General features: G+C 36.2%; 1 protein-coding gene across 3 annotated transcripts in view; it reads right to left on the bottom strand.

Annotated features, from left to right (window-relative positions):
- CDK19 (cyclin dependent kinase 19) overlaps positions 1–18,482 on the bottom strand; it is a 179,577-nt gene that overhangs the window by 102,943 nt on the left and 58,152 nt on the right. For all 3 annotated transcript variants that reach the window (XM_027088697.1, XM_027088689.1, XM_027088703.1), the window contains one exon: positions 15,312–15,387. In XM_027088697.1, coding sequence (XP_026944498.1) covers positions 15,312–15,387 — 76 coding nt within the window. The remainder of the gene's footprint in view (positions 1–15,311; positions 15,388–18,482) is intronic.

Below are 18,482 nucleotides of genomic sequence, written 5' to 3'. Positions count from 1 at the left end.
TAGATGAAACTATAGCTCATTCACCAACCCCCATCTCCATCTTCTTATATTCATATGATCATTTTCAGTTTATCTACTGTTTACTTTAAAAATTATTCTTAACACCAATTTTTTGTTTCAACTTTGGACAATGCCTCTATTATTCACACATTAGTGAAGGTAATCCTAGCTGCTGCAGTAAATAAATACCCAATTTCAGTTGCTTAACACAACAGAAATTTACATATTGTTGCTGTAATAACTAAATAATTTGGTAAGCTTGAAAGGACTTAAACCAGCACACTCCTCCATAGTTGTTCATAAAACTAAGAGTACCCATGCTCTCTCTCACTTCTGGGCCTTCCTACATGTGTTTCCTCGGGCCACACGCTCTCCCCCACTTCCTTCCTTCTCCTTCACCCAGCCAACTCCTATTTGTCTTTCAGACTTGTGGTACCTCAAAACGCCCAAGGAGTCCTCCCAGACTCCCAGGAATGGGCTAGCTGCTCCTCTAGCACTCTGTGCTTATCTCTTGTCTTGGCCTTGATTATAGTGTTGAAATTGGTGTTTTCTTGTATGTCTCCTCCAAAACTATAAACTTCTTCAGGGAAAAATTTTGTTCACTACTGTATCCTTAGCATTTAACACAATGCCTGGATTATAACAGATACTCAAATATTTCATGAAAAAATCAACTTCTTTGAATAATTATTCATATAAATATTATTTCCACCAGTTATTCATTAAATCATACAGGGTTATGGGAATCAGAACGGATCCAAAATTTTAGATAATGAAAACAGTTCACAAAGTTTAATATTAGATTTCAAATAATAATTTGCCCAAACAGAAAGTTTAAAATCTAGCATTGAAAAAACTTCAGCCTTTAATTGTTAATATTGTTAAAATAACAAATTCAAATAAACTGTTGCATTTATTCAATAATTAATTAAGAGCCCACTTTGTTCCAAGCACAGTATTAGACAGATTCCAAGGATTCAAGAGTGAATATATCAGACACAATCCCTGACCTAAATTTTATGAAGGCAGAGTGAATCCACACTAAAAATATTTTTTAAATGCTAATGTATGAACAAAAACAAAAAACCTACAACAATGGAAATCTCAATTCCATAAAGCCCACTGGACTGTTAACTTTTGTTTTAGAGAAAAATGAAAGCATTTCAAATTGTGAATTAATAACTTAGTTGAGCAATTTTTTATGTAATAAAAAATTTCCTTATGCTTCTGGGGAAATTCTGCTATAAAGCTACCTACCATCTGAGTATGAACCTACATACCATGCATAACTGAATAGATAGGAAGACAGTCCCAGATAAGAAGAAAAACAGATAACACAAGTACAGACATTCTTTGTGGAATTACAAACAGCTACAGTGATGGAACAGACCTACTTTTGGCAAATGGTAGGAAAAAAAGACAGAAAATACATAAGACGTAAGAAACAAGAAGAGAACAAACAGGATAAGCAATTAGAGAAAAAGAAGTGAAATGAAAAATCAAACGACGAGATAAAGATATTACTTAGCATACTAATAAGCTTCACACTGTTTTGAATTCAAGGTAAGAATTTGGGGAACAATTAGAATTTCTTTTCCAAATCTCCTACTGACTTGTGAAGCCCACAAGCTCATCAATTCACCTATACCACAGTACAGATTTAGCACAACACACAAAAAAAAATGATAATGCAACACTACCCAAACCACACACTGAGTGTCAACTCGATTACATGTTCCACAATTAGGTATGCATCTATGACCTGATTAGCATTTAGATATTATAATTAAAATGTCTGATTCTTACATATTTAAACATGTTATTTCATTATAAATTATTACCTTTTTATTTTTTATAATATATTAAGGGATTATGGTGATTTTTTAAATTATCCATATCATCTATGAATTTCAGTTCAGGATAATAAAGGGGACTAGGGATTAATTATTATAAAATGGGAGATTGGGTCCATTGGGGCTGAGAAGCACTGCTACAGCATAGATATCTAGGAGTGAAGTTGTTTGGTAAAAAGGTATGTGTATCTTAACTTTGCTAGACAAACAAACTGTTTTCCTCAGTGTTGCAATATAATAATTTACAATTCCACTAATACTACATGCCAGTTCCAGTATTCTACATCATTGCAAATACTTGATACTGTTTACCAATCTGGAGGGCAAAAAAGTATATCTTACTATGGTTTTATATTTCTCTGATCATTAATATAATTGAGCATCTTTTTTATTTATTGGCTATTAATGTTTCAATTTTTTAAAAGTTCCTGTTTAACTCTTTAGCCTGTTTTTCTACTGGATTAAAACAACCTAACTTTAAGAATTCTTTCTGAGGAGAAATAAAGTATAAATACCATGCCAGCAACATCCAAAGACCAAAACCACAAATAAAGTTAAGCTTATTAATCAGATTAATTTAACATAAGATGGCAAAATTCAGAAAGGCTGGCAATCCAGAAGAAAAAAAACCTTCTTTTTAAAATTAGAATTTACTTAGAGAAAAAAGGTGACAAAACAGCTTGTACCCATAAATCAACTATACTTCAATAAAATAATTTTTTTAAAAAACAGCTTGTACCTAAACCTTAGTTACTTACTACTCTGCAAATAAGATTTTCAAATATCTTTTTCTTTTCTAATATTATTTTACTATATAAATACCAGGCGGGCTTCCCTGGTGGCAGAGTGGTTGGGAATCCGCCTGCCAATGCAGGGGACAGGGGACAGGGGTTCAAGCCGTGGTCCAGGAGGTTCCCACACACCGCGGAGCAATGAAGCCGTGCACCACAACTGCTGAGCCTGCGCTCCAGAGCCCGCGAGCCACAACTACGGATGCCCACGTGCCTAGAGCCCGTGCTCCGCAACAGGAGAAGCCACCGCAGTGGGAGGCCCGTGCACCGCAGCGAAGAGTAGCCCCCACTTGCCACAGCTGGAGAGGGCACGCACACAGCGAGAAAGACCCAGCGCAGTCAAAAATAAATAAATAAAATTAATTAATTAATTAAAAAAAAAGAATACCTAACATTATCTTAAGCAAACTGTAATCTGCTGGCAGTCATTTTGTTTTAAATGCTGATTTTCTTCAACTATTTGAATGCTATATTATCTAATAACATCACTACAATCTAAAAACTGTAAAATTTCCAATTAATTAGAACAATCTTCTAAGAAAAATAGCCCATTCAAGCTTTGAAATTACTGAGCTGCTGAGTATACTAAGAAGCTTGTAAACCAATACAGTAAGTCCTTCTACATACAAACAAGTTACATTCTGAGAGCGCATTTGTAAGTCCAATTTGTTAGTAAGTTCAACAAAGTTAGCCCAGGTACCCAACTAATACAATCGGCTATATGGTACTGAACTGTAATAGGTTTATAATACTTTTCACACAAATAATACATAAAAAACAAACAAACATAAAAAATAAAGAAAACATTTTTAATCTTACAGTACAGTACCTTGAAACGTACAGCAGTACCAGCTACATCACCGCTGCTTTTACACTTGGTTCCGGACATCCTGGGCTTGAAATAAAGATACTGTACTACTGTACTCTATACAGTACTGTACAGTAAAGTACACAAAAGCACAACACTTGGGCTTCCCTGGTGGCGCAGTGGTTGAGAGTCTGCCTGCCGATGCAGGGGACGCGGGTTCATGCCCCGGTCCGAGAAGATCCCACATGCCGCGGAGCGGCTGGGCCTGTGAGCCATGGCCGCTGAGCCTGCGCGTCCGGAGCCTGTGCTCTGCAGCGGGAGAGGCCGCAACAGTGAGAGGCCCGCGTACCGCAAAAACAAACAAACAAAAAAAAAGCACAGCACTTGTAGAGGATGCATGCATGTCAGACCCGTGAACTAACTTAACGTGATTGGACACGCGAACACAGGTTCACATCTTTGAAAGTCTGCAACTTGAAGGTTCATATGTAGGGAACTTACTGTATCTATGTTTTATCAGTTTATCTCATTCCCATTATAATAATATATAACTGTCCATTATAATAAAATACAATTATCTGGTTTTGAACTATAATCTTCATCCTTTCCAAATGCAGTCTATTAACTCTAGTTTGTATCTGTTAAAGTTCTACTTCATCTTGACTTTGCACTGTTCTGATTGGTTACTGTTTGTTTGTTCGTTATTTTATTTATTTATTTATTATTTGTTTGGCTGTGTTGGGTCTTCGTTGCTGCATGCGGGCTTTCTCTAGTTACGGCGAGCAGGGGCTACTCTTCGTTGTGGTGCATGGGCTTCTCATAGCCGTGGATTCTCTTGTTTCGCAACATGGGCTCTAGGTGCGTGGGCTTCAGTAGTTGTGGCACGCAGGCTCAGTAGTTGTGGCTTGCAGGCTCTAGAGTGCAGGCTCAGATGTTGTGGCACACGGGCTTAGCTGCTCCATGGCATGTGGGATCTTCCCGGACCAGGGATCGAACCCATGTCCCCTGCACTGGCAGGCGGATTCTTAACCACTGCACCACCCGTTCGTTCATTATTTAAGTCAAAGATCTATATTAAAAATGTGAACAGCTTATATCACCAGAAGTCATATAAGGCCAAAGTAAGAGAAGAATAATATGTGAGACTATGTCATTATGATAATCTACTGGTACCTGAAGTAACTAAACTCCTTTTCCCAAATAATCTAAATTTTTTGTTGAAATGTGTTATTGTACCAAAATCCTAATTACGGCCTTTCCCTATTTGTGATCCCTATCACTTTAGACTTCCCTGTCCACTAGCTCTCTCCACTGACTCAAGATGGCTACTGATCGGCCAAGTGCCTCCATTCCTCGTTTTCCTGGTTACTACCTGAAACCCTACCAGCTGCCTAACAGGTCCCCCAGCCTGCCTTAACTCCCTCATTATCTACTCCCTACTCTTTTTCTCCCAGGTGAAGAACTATCCCCCAAACCCGCTGCTTGGATAATACAATTTCCATTCCATACTTCTGGGTGCCATAAAACCACCTATCCTCTGACACTATGGCTTATCTCCCCCAATCCCTACTCTAATTTCTAATGCCTTGAATTCTTGGCCAGTGACCTGAACCTGAAGAACCTGTTCCCATTTAAAAAACTATGACAAGGCAAGATGTATCCTGGCATGTAAGATTTTAATTCTGAATGTGTTCTCCATAGAAACAATGTTATAAGTAGCCCTCAAGTACTACAGTACTAGAGTACCATAATTCAGCTACCCATAGGCCAAACAGGTTTTGGTGGCAGAGACCAGTAACCTGGGCATCATTTATGTCAATGTTTCCTGAGGGAAAAGACATTTCACATTCCCAAAAACTGATTTAAAAAGACTGCCACCTTCCTGAAAATACTGCTCTGTATTCTCTCAGCAAGCAACACTATGTGTTCCAAAGAGTAGTGATCAATATCTGTTAACTGACTGATATATTTGAGGAAGGGGCTCAACTGTATCTGCCGCTGAAGTACATTTTAAATATAACTTAGCATTCAGAGACCACAACAAAGTGACTGAATTTTTAAAAGACATTTACCAGCCCCCTATTTATTATTACTGATCTAAGCTAAGGCCACCCACAATTTACTTTTCCATCACACTAACAAATTCAACTTAAAAGAAAATGGGAAAGCTAACCTTCACTGGGAACTGAAGGTTATGAGCCAAAAGGCTTACATACTTTAATTTATCCTTAGTACAATTCTGTGAGATTAGGTACTATTAATCTAATTTTAGACATGAAGAAACTAAGGTTAACAGAAATCAGATATGTTGATAGTTGGTTTATAGGATTAATAATTTTTATTAGGCCAAAAAAAGAAAAAAAGAGACTGCACAGACTGAGAAAGATGTTTAATTCCAAATCCAGATAAATCAAAGTAGTCTGAAAGATGAACTAGAAATAAGAGTGGAAATTAGCCATATTTTAACCCAAGAACTTAGATGCAGTATGTACCACTAACATATATGCAAGGCTCAGACTCTCTCCTCTCACATGCAACTCCTCCCTCCTAAGAACTTACATGATTCTTGAACATATTTGAAAAGAAGTGTTTTGTCAAAATATTTATGAGATTTAGTTGATAGTCTGGTTATAAGGTGAAGCTGAGGATGATCTGGAACATCAGCAAGTTAAGAGGCTCAGGGATTCTGAGAATCCGAGCAACCTGTGGACTGCTGCATGGCCTGCTTCCTTGGCACTGCCAGCCCTCGAAGCAAATCAGGTACAACCTGATTCTCCCTGAAAACACCTTCATTTCTACAGCCACCTAGAAAATGGGTCCTTGCTCAAGATATAGAGAAGTAATGGTGAAGTCCAGATACAACCTCAAGTCTATATGGTACCAAAGTCCATATTCTCTCCCCCTTTACAATCTGAAACCTAAGGCATATTTTTTTTTCAAATACTTTGTTTTCCCACTTCAGTCTCTTATTTTGAATGTAGAATTACCAAGTTTGTTAAATTTTATAATTCAGTATCTTCTATAATAATAAACTTTAAAAATTAAATGTGTAGTTCCTTAAAAATAATTTACTTTGACCACAGAAAACAATTTTAACTAAAAGTGATGTTTTTTTAGTCAGAGTTTAAATAGGAAAAAGTTACTATCAATAATAATAATAAAACAACCATTGACACACACACACACGAGAAACTGGTGAGCAAGACCAGTATTATCTCTTCTCAAACTGTTCCTTCTCACATTTGTCACCTTTATACAAAACCCCAGAAACTTATATGGCCCACCTCTTTTCTACCACTGGCAACAATAGGTATTTAAATCTGCTGCTGAGAATACAAAGATTGGTCACTTAGTCTTCTCAGAGGAAACATAAAGCAGCTTGAAACATACTCCAAAAGGTGCATGCATGCACACACACGTACACGTACACACACACACACACACACACACACAAATAATAATAACTTTGAAGAGACTCATGACCTAATATCTACAATAAGGTAGACAGATACACGAAAGGACTGGAGAATCTATCTTGCTTGCTGACTCCTTCTGCCCGCCCCCTTGCACTTTTTCAGCTTTTGAAAGGATTTATTTTCTATCCTATGATGGTTCCTCCCTTTGTGCTGACCCTATATCCATCTCCCAGACTCATCCTAAAATAATCCCAAACCCTACTCCCCAATTCATACAAGGCTTCATTTTTCATTACAAGAGTCAGCAAGAATATATTTATTTAAATGCCAGACAAACTAAATATATTATCTTCATGAGAAAAGTAGTAACTATCACTATCCAATGCAAGGGGAAAAAAAAAATCCCCACATTTTAAAGAAGAAAAAAATCTATGCTGAGTCTTCAATCCCAAAAGTAAACTTCTGTTTGTCTCTAAGGAGAACACAAAGATCATACCAAAGAACAGATTTTGCTCCAAGATGATTTCATACATGATTAATTTAGTTCTAGTCTCCCAAATCATGCCAAACTTTTTATGAAAATAATTATTACAGAAGACCATGTTAAAAGTCTACTGAAAAAAGAAAACTTTTTATACCTTTAGTATTTTTCACAAAAATCTTAATACTATATTTTGATTTTGTCCCTTGCATAGAAAGGGTAAAGTACCTGAATCACAGATTTATTTCCACAAATCTATACTCTTAGAAAGTTGGACACACATTTAAGAAAAAATCTGCACTCAGTGCAACATAAAAGCAATTGAGATACAATTAAATAATCTTAATGAAAATAAACAGACATTTCTCAACTTTCAATTCATGAAATTTAACAAAACAGTTTTAAGATTGATAAAAATAAATGTATTAGTAAGAATTAGAGCTTTGAGACTTCCCTGGTGGCACAGTGGTTAAGAATCCACCTGTCAATGCAGGGGACACGGGTTCGAGCCCTGGTCCGGGAAGATCCCACATCCTGTGGAACAACTAAGCCCATGCACCACAACTACTGAGCTTGCACTCTAGAGCCCGCAAGCCACAACTACTGAGCCCGCATGCCACAACTACTGAAGCCCACGTGCCTAGAGCCCATGCTCCACAACAAGGGAAGCCACCACAATGAGAAGCTCGTGCACCGCAGCAAAGAGAAGGCCCCGCTTGCCACAATTAGAGAAAGTCCGCGTGCAGCAACGAAGACCCAACAGAGCCAAAAATAAAATAAATAAAAATAAAAAAAGAATTAAAGTTCTCAAGGAATCCACAGCAAACACACATTTTACCATTTCCATTTCATAAAAAAAAAAAAAAAAAAAAAACAAGGGCTAATTCCTTGAAGACAAGGGAAAGTTCTAAGCATTCCACTTAAGTTCACATAGTGGCCTGCTACGCCACCAAGGTGGCAAGACAGGGAAAAAAAATAGTAGCAAATAATGTTTTAACTGCCACTCCACCCTGCCTGCTTTGTGCTATGCAGAAAAACGGCAAGCAACAATCCATTACAACTGATCCCACCTGTCACCATGGGAGCATCGATTCTGGGATGCTGGCAGATACATACACTGGGCAAAACTGAGCAGAGGTGACTGAGGAAGTGGCTTCTCAGCAACACAAGGCAAAACTGAGGAAGACGCAATCTGACATGAAGTCAGGTTTTCTCTATTCCTCTTCCCTCCTCAACCTATGCCCTCCATCCTTCTTCCCTTGACTAATTTTCCTTCCAGTCTGTCTTCACTTTCTTTGGGACCATCTCAATTTTTTGAAGAGTACTCCAGAGTTATAATTTTTCTTATATCCCACAGAACTAGCATAATTTTTTTTTTTTTTTTTGCGGTATGCGGGCCTCTCACTGTTGTGGCCTCTCCCGGACCGGGGCACGAACCCGCGTCCCCTGCATCGGCAGGTGGACTCTCAACCACTGCGCCATCAGGCAAGCCCACAATTATTATTTTGATAGTTAAAATTTTACCTTTATATTACCCCAGATGAAATTACATTTTATAAAAAATTGATGGACTCCTCACTCTTATGGGAAAAAAATCCTCTGTATTTTTGCAAAGAAGAAAGTCTAGAAGACTATACACAAAATATTAATACTGATTATTTCTAAGTGTTAGTGTTAACAGATGCTCTTAACATGATTCTTCCACACTCTCTGAGAATTTTTTTTTTTTTTTTTTTTTTTTGCGGTATGCGGGCCTCTCAGTGTTGTGGCCTCTCCCATTGCAGAGCACAGGCTCCGGACGCGCAGGCTCAGCGGCCATGGCTCACGGGCCCAGCCGCTCTGCGGCATGTGGGATCTTCCCAGACCGGGGCACGAACCCGTGTCCCCTGCATTGGCAGGTGGACTCTCAACCACTGTGCCAGCAGGGAAGCCCTCTGAGAATTTTATAATAAACACTTTTGAATTTCATAACCAGGAAACAAATTAATAGGATCTGAATTAATGGTGTTTATCACTTTTTCAACCTAGCAACCTTGTGATTACACAGGCCACAAAGGTAAAAAAAAACTTTACATTAGAACTCCCCTGTAACCTCAAGCTAAAAGGGCTCATGTTCACGTGTTCCTAGTATGTTCATCACCCAGAATTATTCCCTGTTACGGCATATTGTAAACTGTAAAGCACTGTACAAAGATATGGGGTTATAATTCACCTGTGATCAATAAGGTTCAAATGAAATTAAAATGTGATACGATTTTCTTTATTGGTGACACTTGAGGTAGTGATGCATCTTAGTTCTTAAACTTCTTCCCATCCTGTACACATTCTTCCAAGTTCACTCCATGGCTACAAGTTCTTTGACTTCTTTTCTCATCATTCAACCCTGCTCTCAGAAGGTGTCCTGTAGTCACAGTCCCATTCTTTTAGAGTAATGAGTGAAACTGTTCCTAATTTTCTCCAAATCAAAAGCCTCCTACCTATGTGTCTATATATGAACGAGAAAATGCCAGGAGGTAGATAATATTATGGGATACAGAAGGAAAAAGGCAAAGAACAAGTTCTATCTGCTTTTTCATTTATGATGTTGTCTACATTCTCCCCAACCTATCAGTCCCTCCTAACCTCTCTGACTCTCTACCACCTTACATTTCCTGTCCTACTGCATCAGTCAAAAAAAATTCGAATTCTCCCTTCTTACACTGGGCTTATAATGAAGAAAACAGTACAGTCATGCAGACTGGTGCCATGACTGGTCTCCTACTTTAGGTGGACTATAACACTTCTATAACCTTATTTTTGATCAGCACATTTTCACATAGCCTTCAATAACTTAAAACATTCACCACATTAACATTCACACACACACAAAAAGAGGCACACAAGAATGTAACTACCTCATCATCTCCCTAGCAAACTGACATATGTTGACACCATCCTTTCTTCCGTCACTGTAGGTTCACAGGATGAACTATCTGTTCCATTTCCTATTCAAGGCCAATCCCTCCAATTTTGCTTGTGATCCATTGATTCTTACAAATTCCTCTTTCACAGACCCTTGATCCACTAATAATCCCATATGCCTTTACTGATTTCCCCCTGAATTTACTGAGCTATAAGTGCATACCATTTTCGAGTTTTATTGTTGATACAAACCCATGAAACCATCATGACAATCACAATGATGAAGACTTACATCATCCCCAAGAGACTCCTCATGCTCCTTTGTAATATATCCCTGTTTCTATTCCTATCCCCACACAGTCAATGATCTACTATCCACCACTACAGATTAGTTTTCATTTTCTAGAATTGAAACTAGGTAATAAAGACTGTAACCATGCCAATATGCAAAGCTGTGGGTATGTCCAGGAAATATCCGAAAAGACTCTAATCTCACATCTCTTAATGCCATACAAGCAGGACTTAAAGGCTAAAGCAGAGTTTCATTAAACAACAAGATACCACTACACACCTATTAGAATGGCTAAATCCAGAACACTGACAACAACAAATATTGGTGAGGATGTCGAGCAACAGGAACTCTCATCCACTGGTAGTGAGAATGCAAAATGGCACAGCCACTTTGTAAGATAGTTTGGTGGTTTCTTACTAAACTAAACATACTCTTACCATGCAGTCCAGCAACTGTGCTGATATTTGCCCAAAGGAATTGAAAAGTTATGTCCACAAAAAACCCTACACACAATGTTTACAGCAGCTTTACTCATAATTACCAAAACTTGGAAGCAACCAAGATGTACTTTGGTAGATGAATGTGTAAACAAACTGTAATACATCCAGACGATGGAATATTATTCAGCACTAAAAAGAAATGAGCTATCAAGCCATGACAGATATGGAGGAATTTTAAATGCATATTATTAAGTGAAAGACGCCAATCTCAAAAGGCTACATACGGTATGGTTCCATCTATATGACATTCTGGAAAAGGCAAAATTATGTAAACAGTAAAAAGATCTGTGATTATGGGGAAGGGGGGTGGGGAATGGGTTTAGGATGAACAGGTGGGGCACAGAAGATTTTTAGGGCAGTGGAACTACTCCGTATGATACCATAATGGTGGATACATGTCATTAGACATCTGTCCAAACCCATAAAATATACAACACCAAGAGTGAACCCTAATGTAAACTATGGTCTTTGAGTATCAGCATAGGTTCATCAGTTGTAACAAATGTACTACTCTGGTGGAGGATGTTGATAATAGGTTAGGCTATGCATGTGTGGGGGTAGGGAGTATATGGGAAATCTCTAGAACTTTCATTCAATTTTGCTGTAAACTTAATACTGCTCTAAAAAGTAAAGTCTATTTAAAAAAAGAAGAAGAACCATACAGCAATTTTGGAATCAAAAAGTAAAATAACTACAATGAAAATTTCACTAGAGGGGGGCTTAGCAGCAAATTCAAGCTGGCAGAAGAAAGAATCATTAAACTTGAAGATAGGCAATTGAAAACATCCTGTCTGAGCAATAAATAGAAAAAGAGAATTAGAAAAAAATCAACAGAGCCTCAGTGACCTTTGGGAGACCATCAAGCCTATAAATATACTCATAATGGCAGTCTCAGGAGGAGAGGAGAGAAAGAAAAGGGCAGAAAGAATATCTAAAGAAATGATGGCTGAAAACTTCCCAACTCTGATTAAAAAAAAAAAATTAATCTCTACATCCAAGAAACTCAACGAATTCAAAGTAGGTTCCACACCTACACATACAATCAAACTTTCAAAAGACAAAGACAAAGAGAGAATCTTGAAAGTAGCAAGAAAATAACTCCTAATGTTCAAGAGATTTTCATGCATTAACAGCTGACTTCTCATCAGAAACCATGGAGGCCAAAAGGCAGTGAGATAACATAGTCAAGGTGAAGAAAGAAAAAGACTGTCATTCAAGAATTCTATATCCGTCAAAACTATGCTGCAAAAAACAAAGGAGAAATAGGTGATAAAGGAAAAAAAGAAGAAATTAAGATAGTCCCAAATACAAAAACTGAGAAAATTCATTCCTAGAAGATCTGTTCTACAAAAAAATACTAAAGGGAGACCTTCAGTTAAAATCAAAGAACTATATATATGACAGTAACCCATATCTACACAAAAAATAAAGAGCACTGGTAAAGGTAACAACATGGGTAAATAGAAAAGACAGCATAAATGTATTTTTGTTCTTAACTCTTTTTTCTTCTATGTGATTTAAAAGACAACTGCATAGCACATATATACAATGGAATATTCCTCGGCCATAAAAAGAAAGGAAATTGAGCTATTTGTAATGAGGTGGATGGACCTAGAGTCTGTCATACAGAGTGAAGTAAGTCAGAAAGAGAAAGACAAACACTGTATGCTAACACATATATATGGAATTTAAGGAAAAAAAATGACATGAAGAACCTAGGGGTAAGACAGGAATAAAGACACAGACCTACTAGAGAATGGACTTAATGATATGGGGAGGGGGAAGTGTAAGCTGTGACAAAGCGAAAGAGTGGCATAGACATATACACTACCAAAGGTAAAACAGATAGCTAGTGGGAAGCAGCCGCATAGCACAGGGAGATCAGCTCGGTGGTTTGTGACCACCTACAGGGGTGGGATAGGGAGGGTGGGAGGGAGGGAGATGCAAGAGGGAAGAGATATGGGAACATATGTATATGTATAACTGATTCACTTTGTTATAAAGCAGAAACTAACTAACCATTGTAAAGCAATTATACTCCAATAAAGATGTAAAAAAAAAAAAAAAAGACAACTGTATAAAGCAATAATTATAAAACTGTGCCCGTGAGCTTATAATTTACAAAGTATGCACTTAGCCACTATGCAATAACATACATGCTAACTCTCTGTCAAAATCCCTATCATGTTGCAGTTAAGTCATTCAGGAAATGATAAAAAAAATTACTCAATCCAGAAACTCTGCATACTTCCTAAAGTTCTATTAGGCAAACCCTCAATAAAAATATAGAGACTGTGAATGAGTTTTCCAGCTTCTGCACAACAAAAGAAGCAATCAACAAAATGAAAAGGCAACCTACAGAGTAGAAGATATTTGCAAACTATTTATCTGATAAGTGGTTAATATCTAAAATATATCAGGAAAGCATACAACTCAATTGCAAAAATCATCATCAACATCATCATCCAATTAAAAAATGGGCAGAGGGACTGAACAGATATTTTTCCAAAGAATAAAATATACAGATGGCCAGCAGGTCCATGAAAAGGTGCTCAACATGACTAATCATCAAGGAAATGCAAATCAAAACCACAGTAGGATATCACCTCACACCTGTTAAAATGGCTACTATCATAAAACAAGACATGACAAATGCTAGTCAGGATGCTGAGAAAACGGAACCCATGTATTCCTCAGAAGATGTCTCTGTTTCAAAAAGAACATCTAGAATTGGGTTTTCATTTCCTAATAATCAATATCTTAAATTGCAGCTATTAACCTAATTAACTCACGGAAGTTGAATTAATGCTATACTAAATTATGGTACTCTAAAATAGCAAAATTGCACACCAGTAATATTCATATTGATTGAAATAATAATGTTTATGACTTTCAGGGAGTTAAAAATCACATATCAAATGCTTATTCTGGTAGGGCATTATAAACACCAATTTACAGTTAATGGAAAACTGCCAAAATGAACATTTTAAATAATAAATTTATATTCTAAAGCAAACTTAGGATCATATAGAACTTTTTTGTTCTGTTTATTTATTGATTTATTCAAAAAACATTTATGGGGCACCTGCTATGTGCCAGGTAGTTATGCTAGGAACTAGGGATAAAAAGACAAGGTCCCTGCCCTTCAAACTGTGCACAGTCTACTGAGAAGCTCCCATTCTGAAATCAAAGAATTTATGACTAGAAAGGACCTTATAATTCCCTTATTTCACAAATAAGGAAACTGAGACTCATGGCTAGCTTAGCCACTAAGGCAGACACTCAGTTGTAAATAAATCCTGCCTCATGTGTTCTTTGCATCATTCTTTTTCTTATGATTAAGAGTGATGATGTAGTGCTTCCATGTGAGTGAAGTAGAAATATGGAACCGTGGGCAATATATGTAATAATTACCAAATGAGAGACAGAAATATCTAATGGATATGGACAATATATTTAATAATTTAGAGACAGAAATCCCTTATAGATGTGATATCATGATAAAGCCCCAATAAGAAACTAAAACACTAAAATAAGAAACTGAAGAGCTATAATAAGGGAACATAATATTAAGACTTCTAAGCCATAATTATGATTTTGCCTCTGTTTACTGATCTGTAAAATGGGGATATTAAAAGTACTTATTTCATGATTGTGAAAATTAAATTAATTAATACTTTAAAGCACTTAGTAAGCCTGGTACCTGGTAAATACTCAGGAAATGTTAGGTATTCTTATGGACAATCATTTCTTAAATGTACAAGTATGCCATATAAAGACAAAAAAAATGATCTTTCTTTAAGGAGTTCTCCTATTATTATGATACTCTTATTTTTCTAGCAACTAGTAAAATGTAACACCAAAACACTTATTTCAGAAAAAGTATTTTATATGCATAGTATCTAACAGTATCACCCTCTTCTCTATAAAGACATATATCACTCCTAAAACTACAGAAAAGACAGATATTAATTAAATTACTAATTTAAATTAATAATTATACTCAATCATAATTCAAATTAATTAAATAATCATTTAGCTCAGTATTCCTAAGATTATAAATCCTAAATATCATTAAGACAATGTTCAACGATGACTTTCAAGTAATCAAAAAGTTTATGCAACTTTTCTCATCTTATATAAAATATCCTTAAACTAATTAACATCTTTGAAATAACATGCATTCTATATATTAGTGAAGCTTTTATATTAATATCAATCACCATCCAATATCATAACAAAATAAATAATGTATTTATGTCCACTTACTGCAATCTCTCTACAAGCCGACATGGATATTCCTGTGCCTTCAATTTGCTTCAATGCATATTCCTTTTCATCTTTTCTGCATATGAACAAAAAAAATTATTTTTTTCTACAAGTTATTTTCAAATTCAAAACTGTAACTACAAAAACAATGAAATGCACAACTCTCAGTAATATGTAAACACCCTCACTATGCATGCATTGCTTATTATTTCTGATAATATTTCCATTACAATAATGTGAAATACCAAACAAATTCATGTCACAATGAAAACACTAGACAGAGCCAAAACACGAAGTACAAAATTGAAACAGAACAGGATACTAAACACAGCACTAGTTTCAAAAAGTAAACAAGCATAAATATAAACTCAAGCATATTGTAAGATAATTCTACTGTCTTAATTATCTGGAGTCCATGAAAGCATTCTGTTATAAACATTAATTACAAAAATAAATGACAGATGTAAACTTCTACATTTGTTTAAAGTAATTTCACAGTATAAGACCCACTTAATAAATGGGGGAGTTATAGAAGAATGTTTACCCACTAAGACACGCTAGTTTTCACCTAGGACAGGGGACATTCAAAATCCCTAAGACCTCAACCAAAAGCCTTGGAAACACTTCAAAATTGGCCACCAACACCTCATTCTCAAGATATCTAGGAAAAACTCAGTAGTTACAGTGAATTTTCCAATTAATGGAGGTAGAATTAAGGAATTCTGGGAAACCCCGCTAGTTACCAGGGTGCTTAACCAAGGGAAGACAACAGATCAATAATGGTGATAGGTCCATAAAAACAGTAATAGTATCAGATGAGTGTCTAGTGCAACACTGTATCCTCAGGGTACTGACACCAGAACCAGCCACAGCAAGGCCCCAGCTGAATGTCACAAATGTGATTCCTACCACTGGTTATTCTGACAAGAGGAGTATAATCCATGCCCTCTGAGTTTTGCCTTTTGACTATATTAGAGCCTCAACAGGGTATCACCATGTCATGAAGGTTTTGTCAAATGATAGTACCTAAGTAGTGCTGCACCTGTCCTACTTACCTATTCCTCATTTTCCCCATTCTGTGTTTACTAGCAGATAAAGCAGTTTAAGAGGTTACTCATAATATGCATTTTAAAACATCATTTTACGTGCATTTTGAAGATTTTCACAATCGTCTGGTTTGAGCAAATAATTGAGTTATGGTTACTTTTTCCCACAGTCTGAAAATTATATCCATTTTTCTTCCAATATATGACATTCAGGAAACAATTAAGCAGCATTTTGATAAACAGAAATTGTACCACATATGTCAACAGGATAGACTGTTACGCAATTATTAAAATGATAATCATGGAGATCATTGGAAACATGGAAAATGTTTACCATATGTTGCTGAGAAAATACATAAATCATACCGTATAAAAATATGTACATTTAGACATATGTTGAAGGTGATATAAAAAAAGAAAAAGTTGTGTTAAGATGTAGAAAGTTATGTTAACTACCTTAATGCCAATATTACATTGTCTTTTAAATTAGAATTAGAGGGAAAAAGAAAAAATACAAAATAATTTGATACTCTGAAAACAGTCACCTATTAAAACAATCTTTAGTATTTTCAAAGTGATATCTTAGGCATGTTTTAAAGAGCAAAGTGTTCCTTTTTCTCCGTCCTGTTTCCTCCAAACATAAAACTACACGTTTTTCAGACCACCCAGAGGCCACTAAGAAGTACAAGCAGCAGGTGAAGGTGACTGAATGTAATTAAAGCCAAATATCCCCCATACCTTGAAAGTATGTATGGGTATGTGTGTGAAAGCATTTGTGCCTGAGATGCTTAACACAATGCTTACAATGTAAATTTCATACAAGTAATAATTCTACCAGGTATCTACTACTAAATGTTTAATTGAATAAATTCTTAAAGTTATACATGCTTTCTGACAAAACTTTCATATGGAATTATAATTTTCTTTTAAACAGAAATATTTCAATCCCCAGTTCCCCTAAATGAAGTGCTCCAAAAGCTCATGTAATTGCATAGTTTTATTTTTAATACTGTAAAGAATATTACACAATCTGGATAGGTTATTGTTGCTATGGAAACTATAAGATTTTTGCAGTAAGTCAAAAAGTGCAAAATTAACACATCACATTAATGACTTTTGAATTTCACATCCAGGCTGTCAAAAGAATTTGAAAGCCTGAGCAGAATAGACTGAAGCATAGGCCTCTTACTCTGAATTATATGGATAGGATCTAGGAACAAACCCAGTAATTATTTCACTTAATAAGTTTAAATATAACTTCCATCTGCTAAATTAATAAAATACTCAAAAATCTGCAAACTTAAGATTTATCTGCAGCTTTTGCATTGAGAATGAAATAAAGTGCATATATCATCACCAGTTCTCTTGTATATTAACTGTTGGATGATAAGCAATGATGTAGCACCTCTGAGGTTCACCATATGAAGAAGTGGCAGAATCCCAGCGGGCATATGGACTCACTTTCATCACTGTGCTATTTCAATGCTAATCTGTGGTCAGATGCCAATACCTTAGTTATGAAAACTAAAGATTTGTCCTTTCCCACAATGCCCACAAATATTTCAGTGACTGGCACATGGGGCAGAGAAGCCTTATTGCTCTCGTCCCATGTGAGAGCCCTTCTCCGGGAGCTCGTGTGAAAATTCATACCCCATGGCTTATATGTTTCAGGCACACATAATATTAAGTATCATAAAGGTATAATTTGTTCTTTTACCCGACAAGGCTGAAAAGGAGGTGAACCTGGCCTCCATGGCTGTGATAACCTGGCTTTTAGAGGCAGCCCAGTTCTTCCCTAAAACTATTTTATTTCTAAATTACTTTTATCTAAATAAAAGAAGTTTATTATTTACTGTAATAAAGACAGAGCAATTCCAAAGCCTTCAGGGAAACTGCTTTCTAAATTTTAGTGCGTATTAGATACTACCGTCAGAGCAACTGCACATTGAAAATAATTAAAGGAGTTTACTAAATAAATCCAGGTGAATTAAAAATAAATTTATAGTATAAACATGGATTTATTTAATATAGAATGTTTTGAATTTAAAGACATTTCTCCTATACATCTGTAATATGTATCAAAACCATGCCAGCTTCCCTCTCAGCATTCATCACAAAGAAAAAC

The sequence above is a fragment of the Aethalodelphis obliquidens genome, unplaced genomic scaffold, assembly GCF_003676395.1.
Source record: "Aethalodelphis obliquidens isolate GAN/ISIS:26980383/991018 unplaced genomic scaffold, ASM367639v1 scaffold3, whole genome shotgun sequence".
NCBI classification, from domain to species: Eukaryota; Metazoa; Chordata; class Mammalia; order Artiodactyla; family Delphinidae; genus Aethalodelphis; species Aethalodelphis obliquidens.
This window is presented reverse-complemented; position numbering and strand designations above follow the sequence as displayed.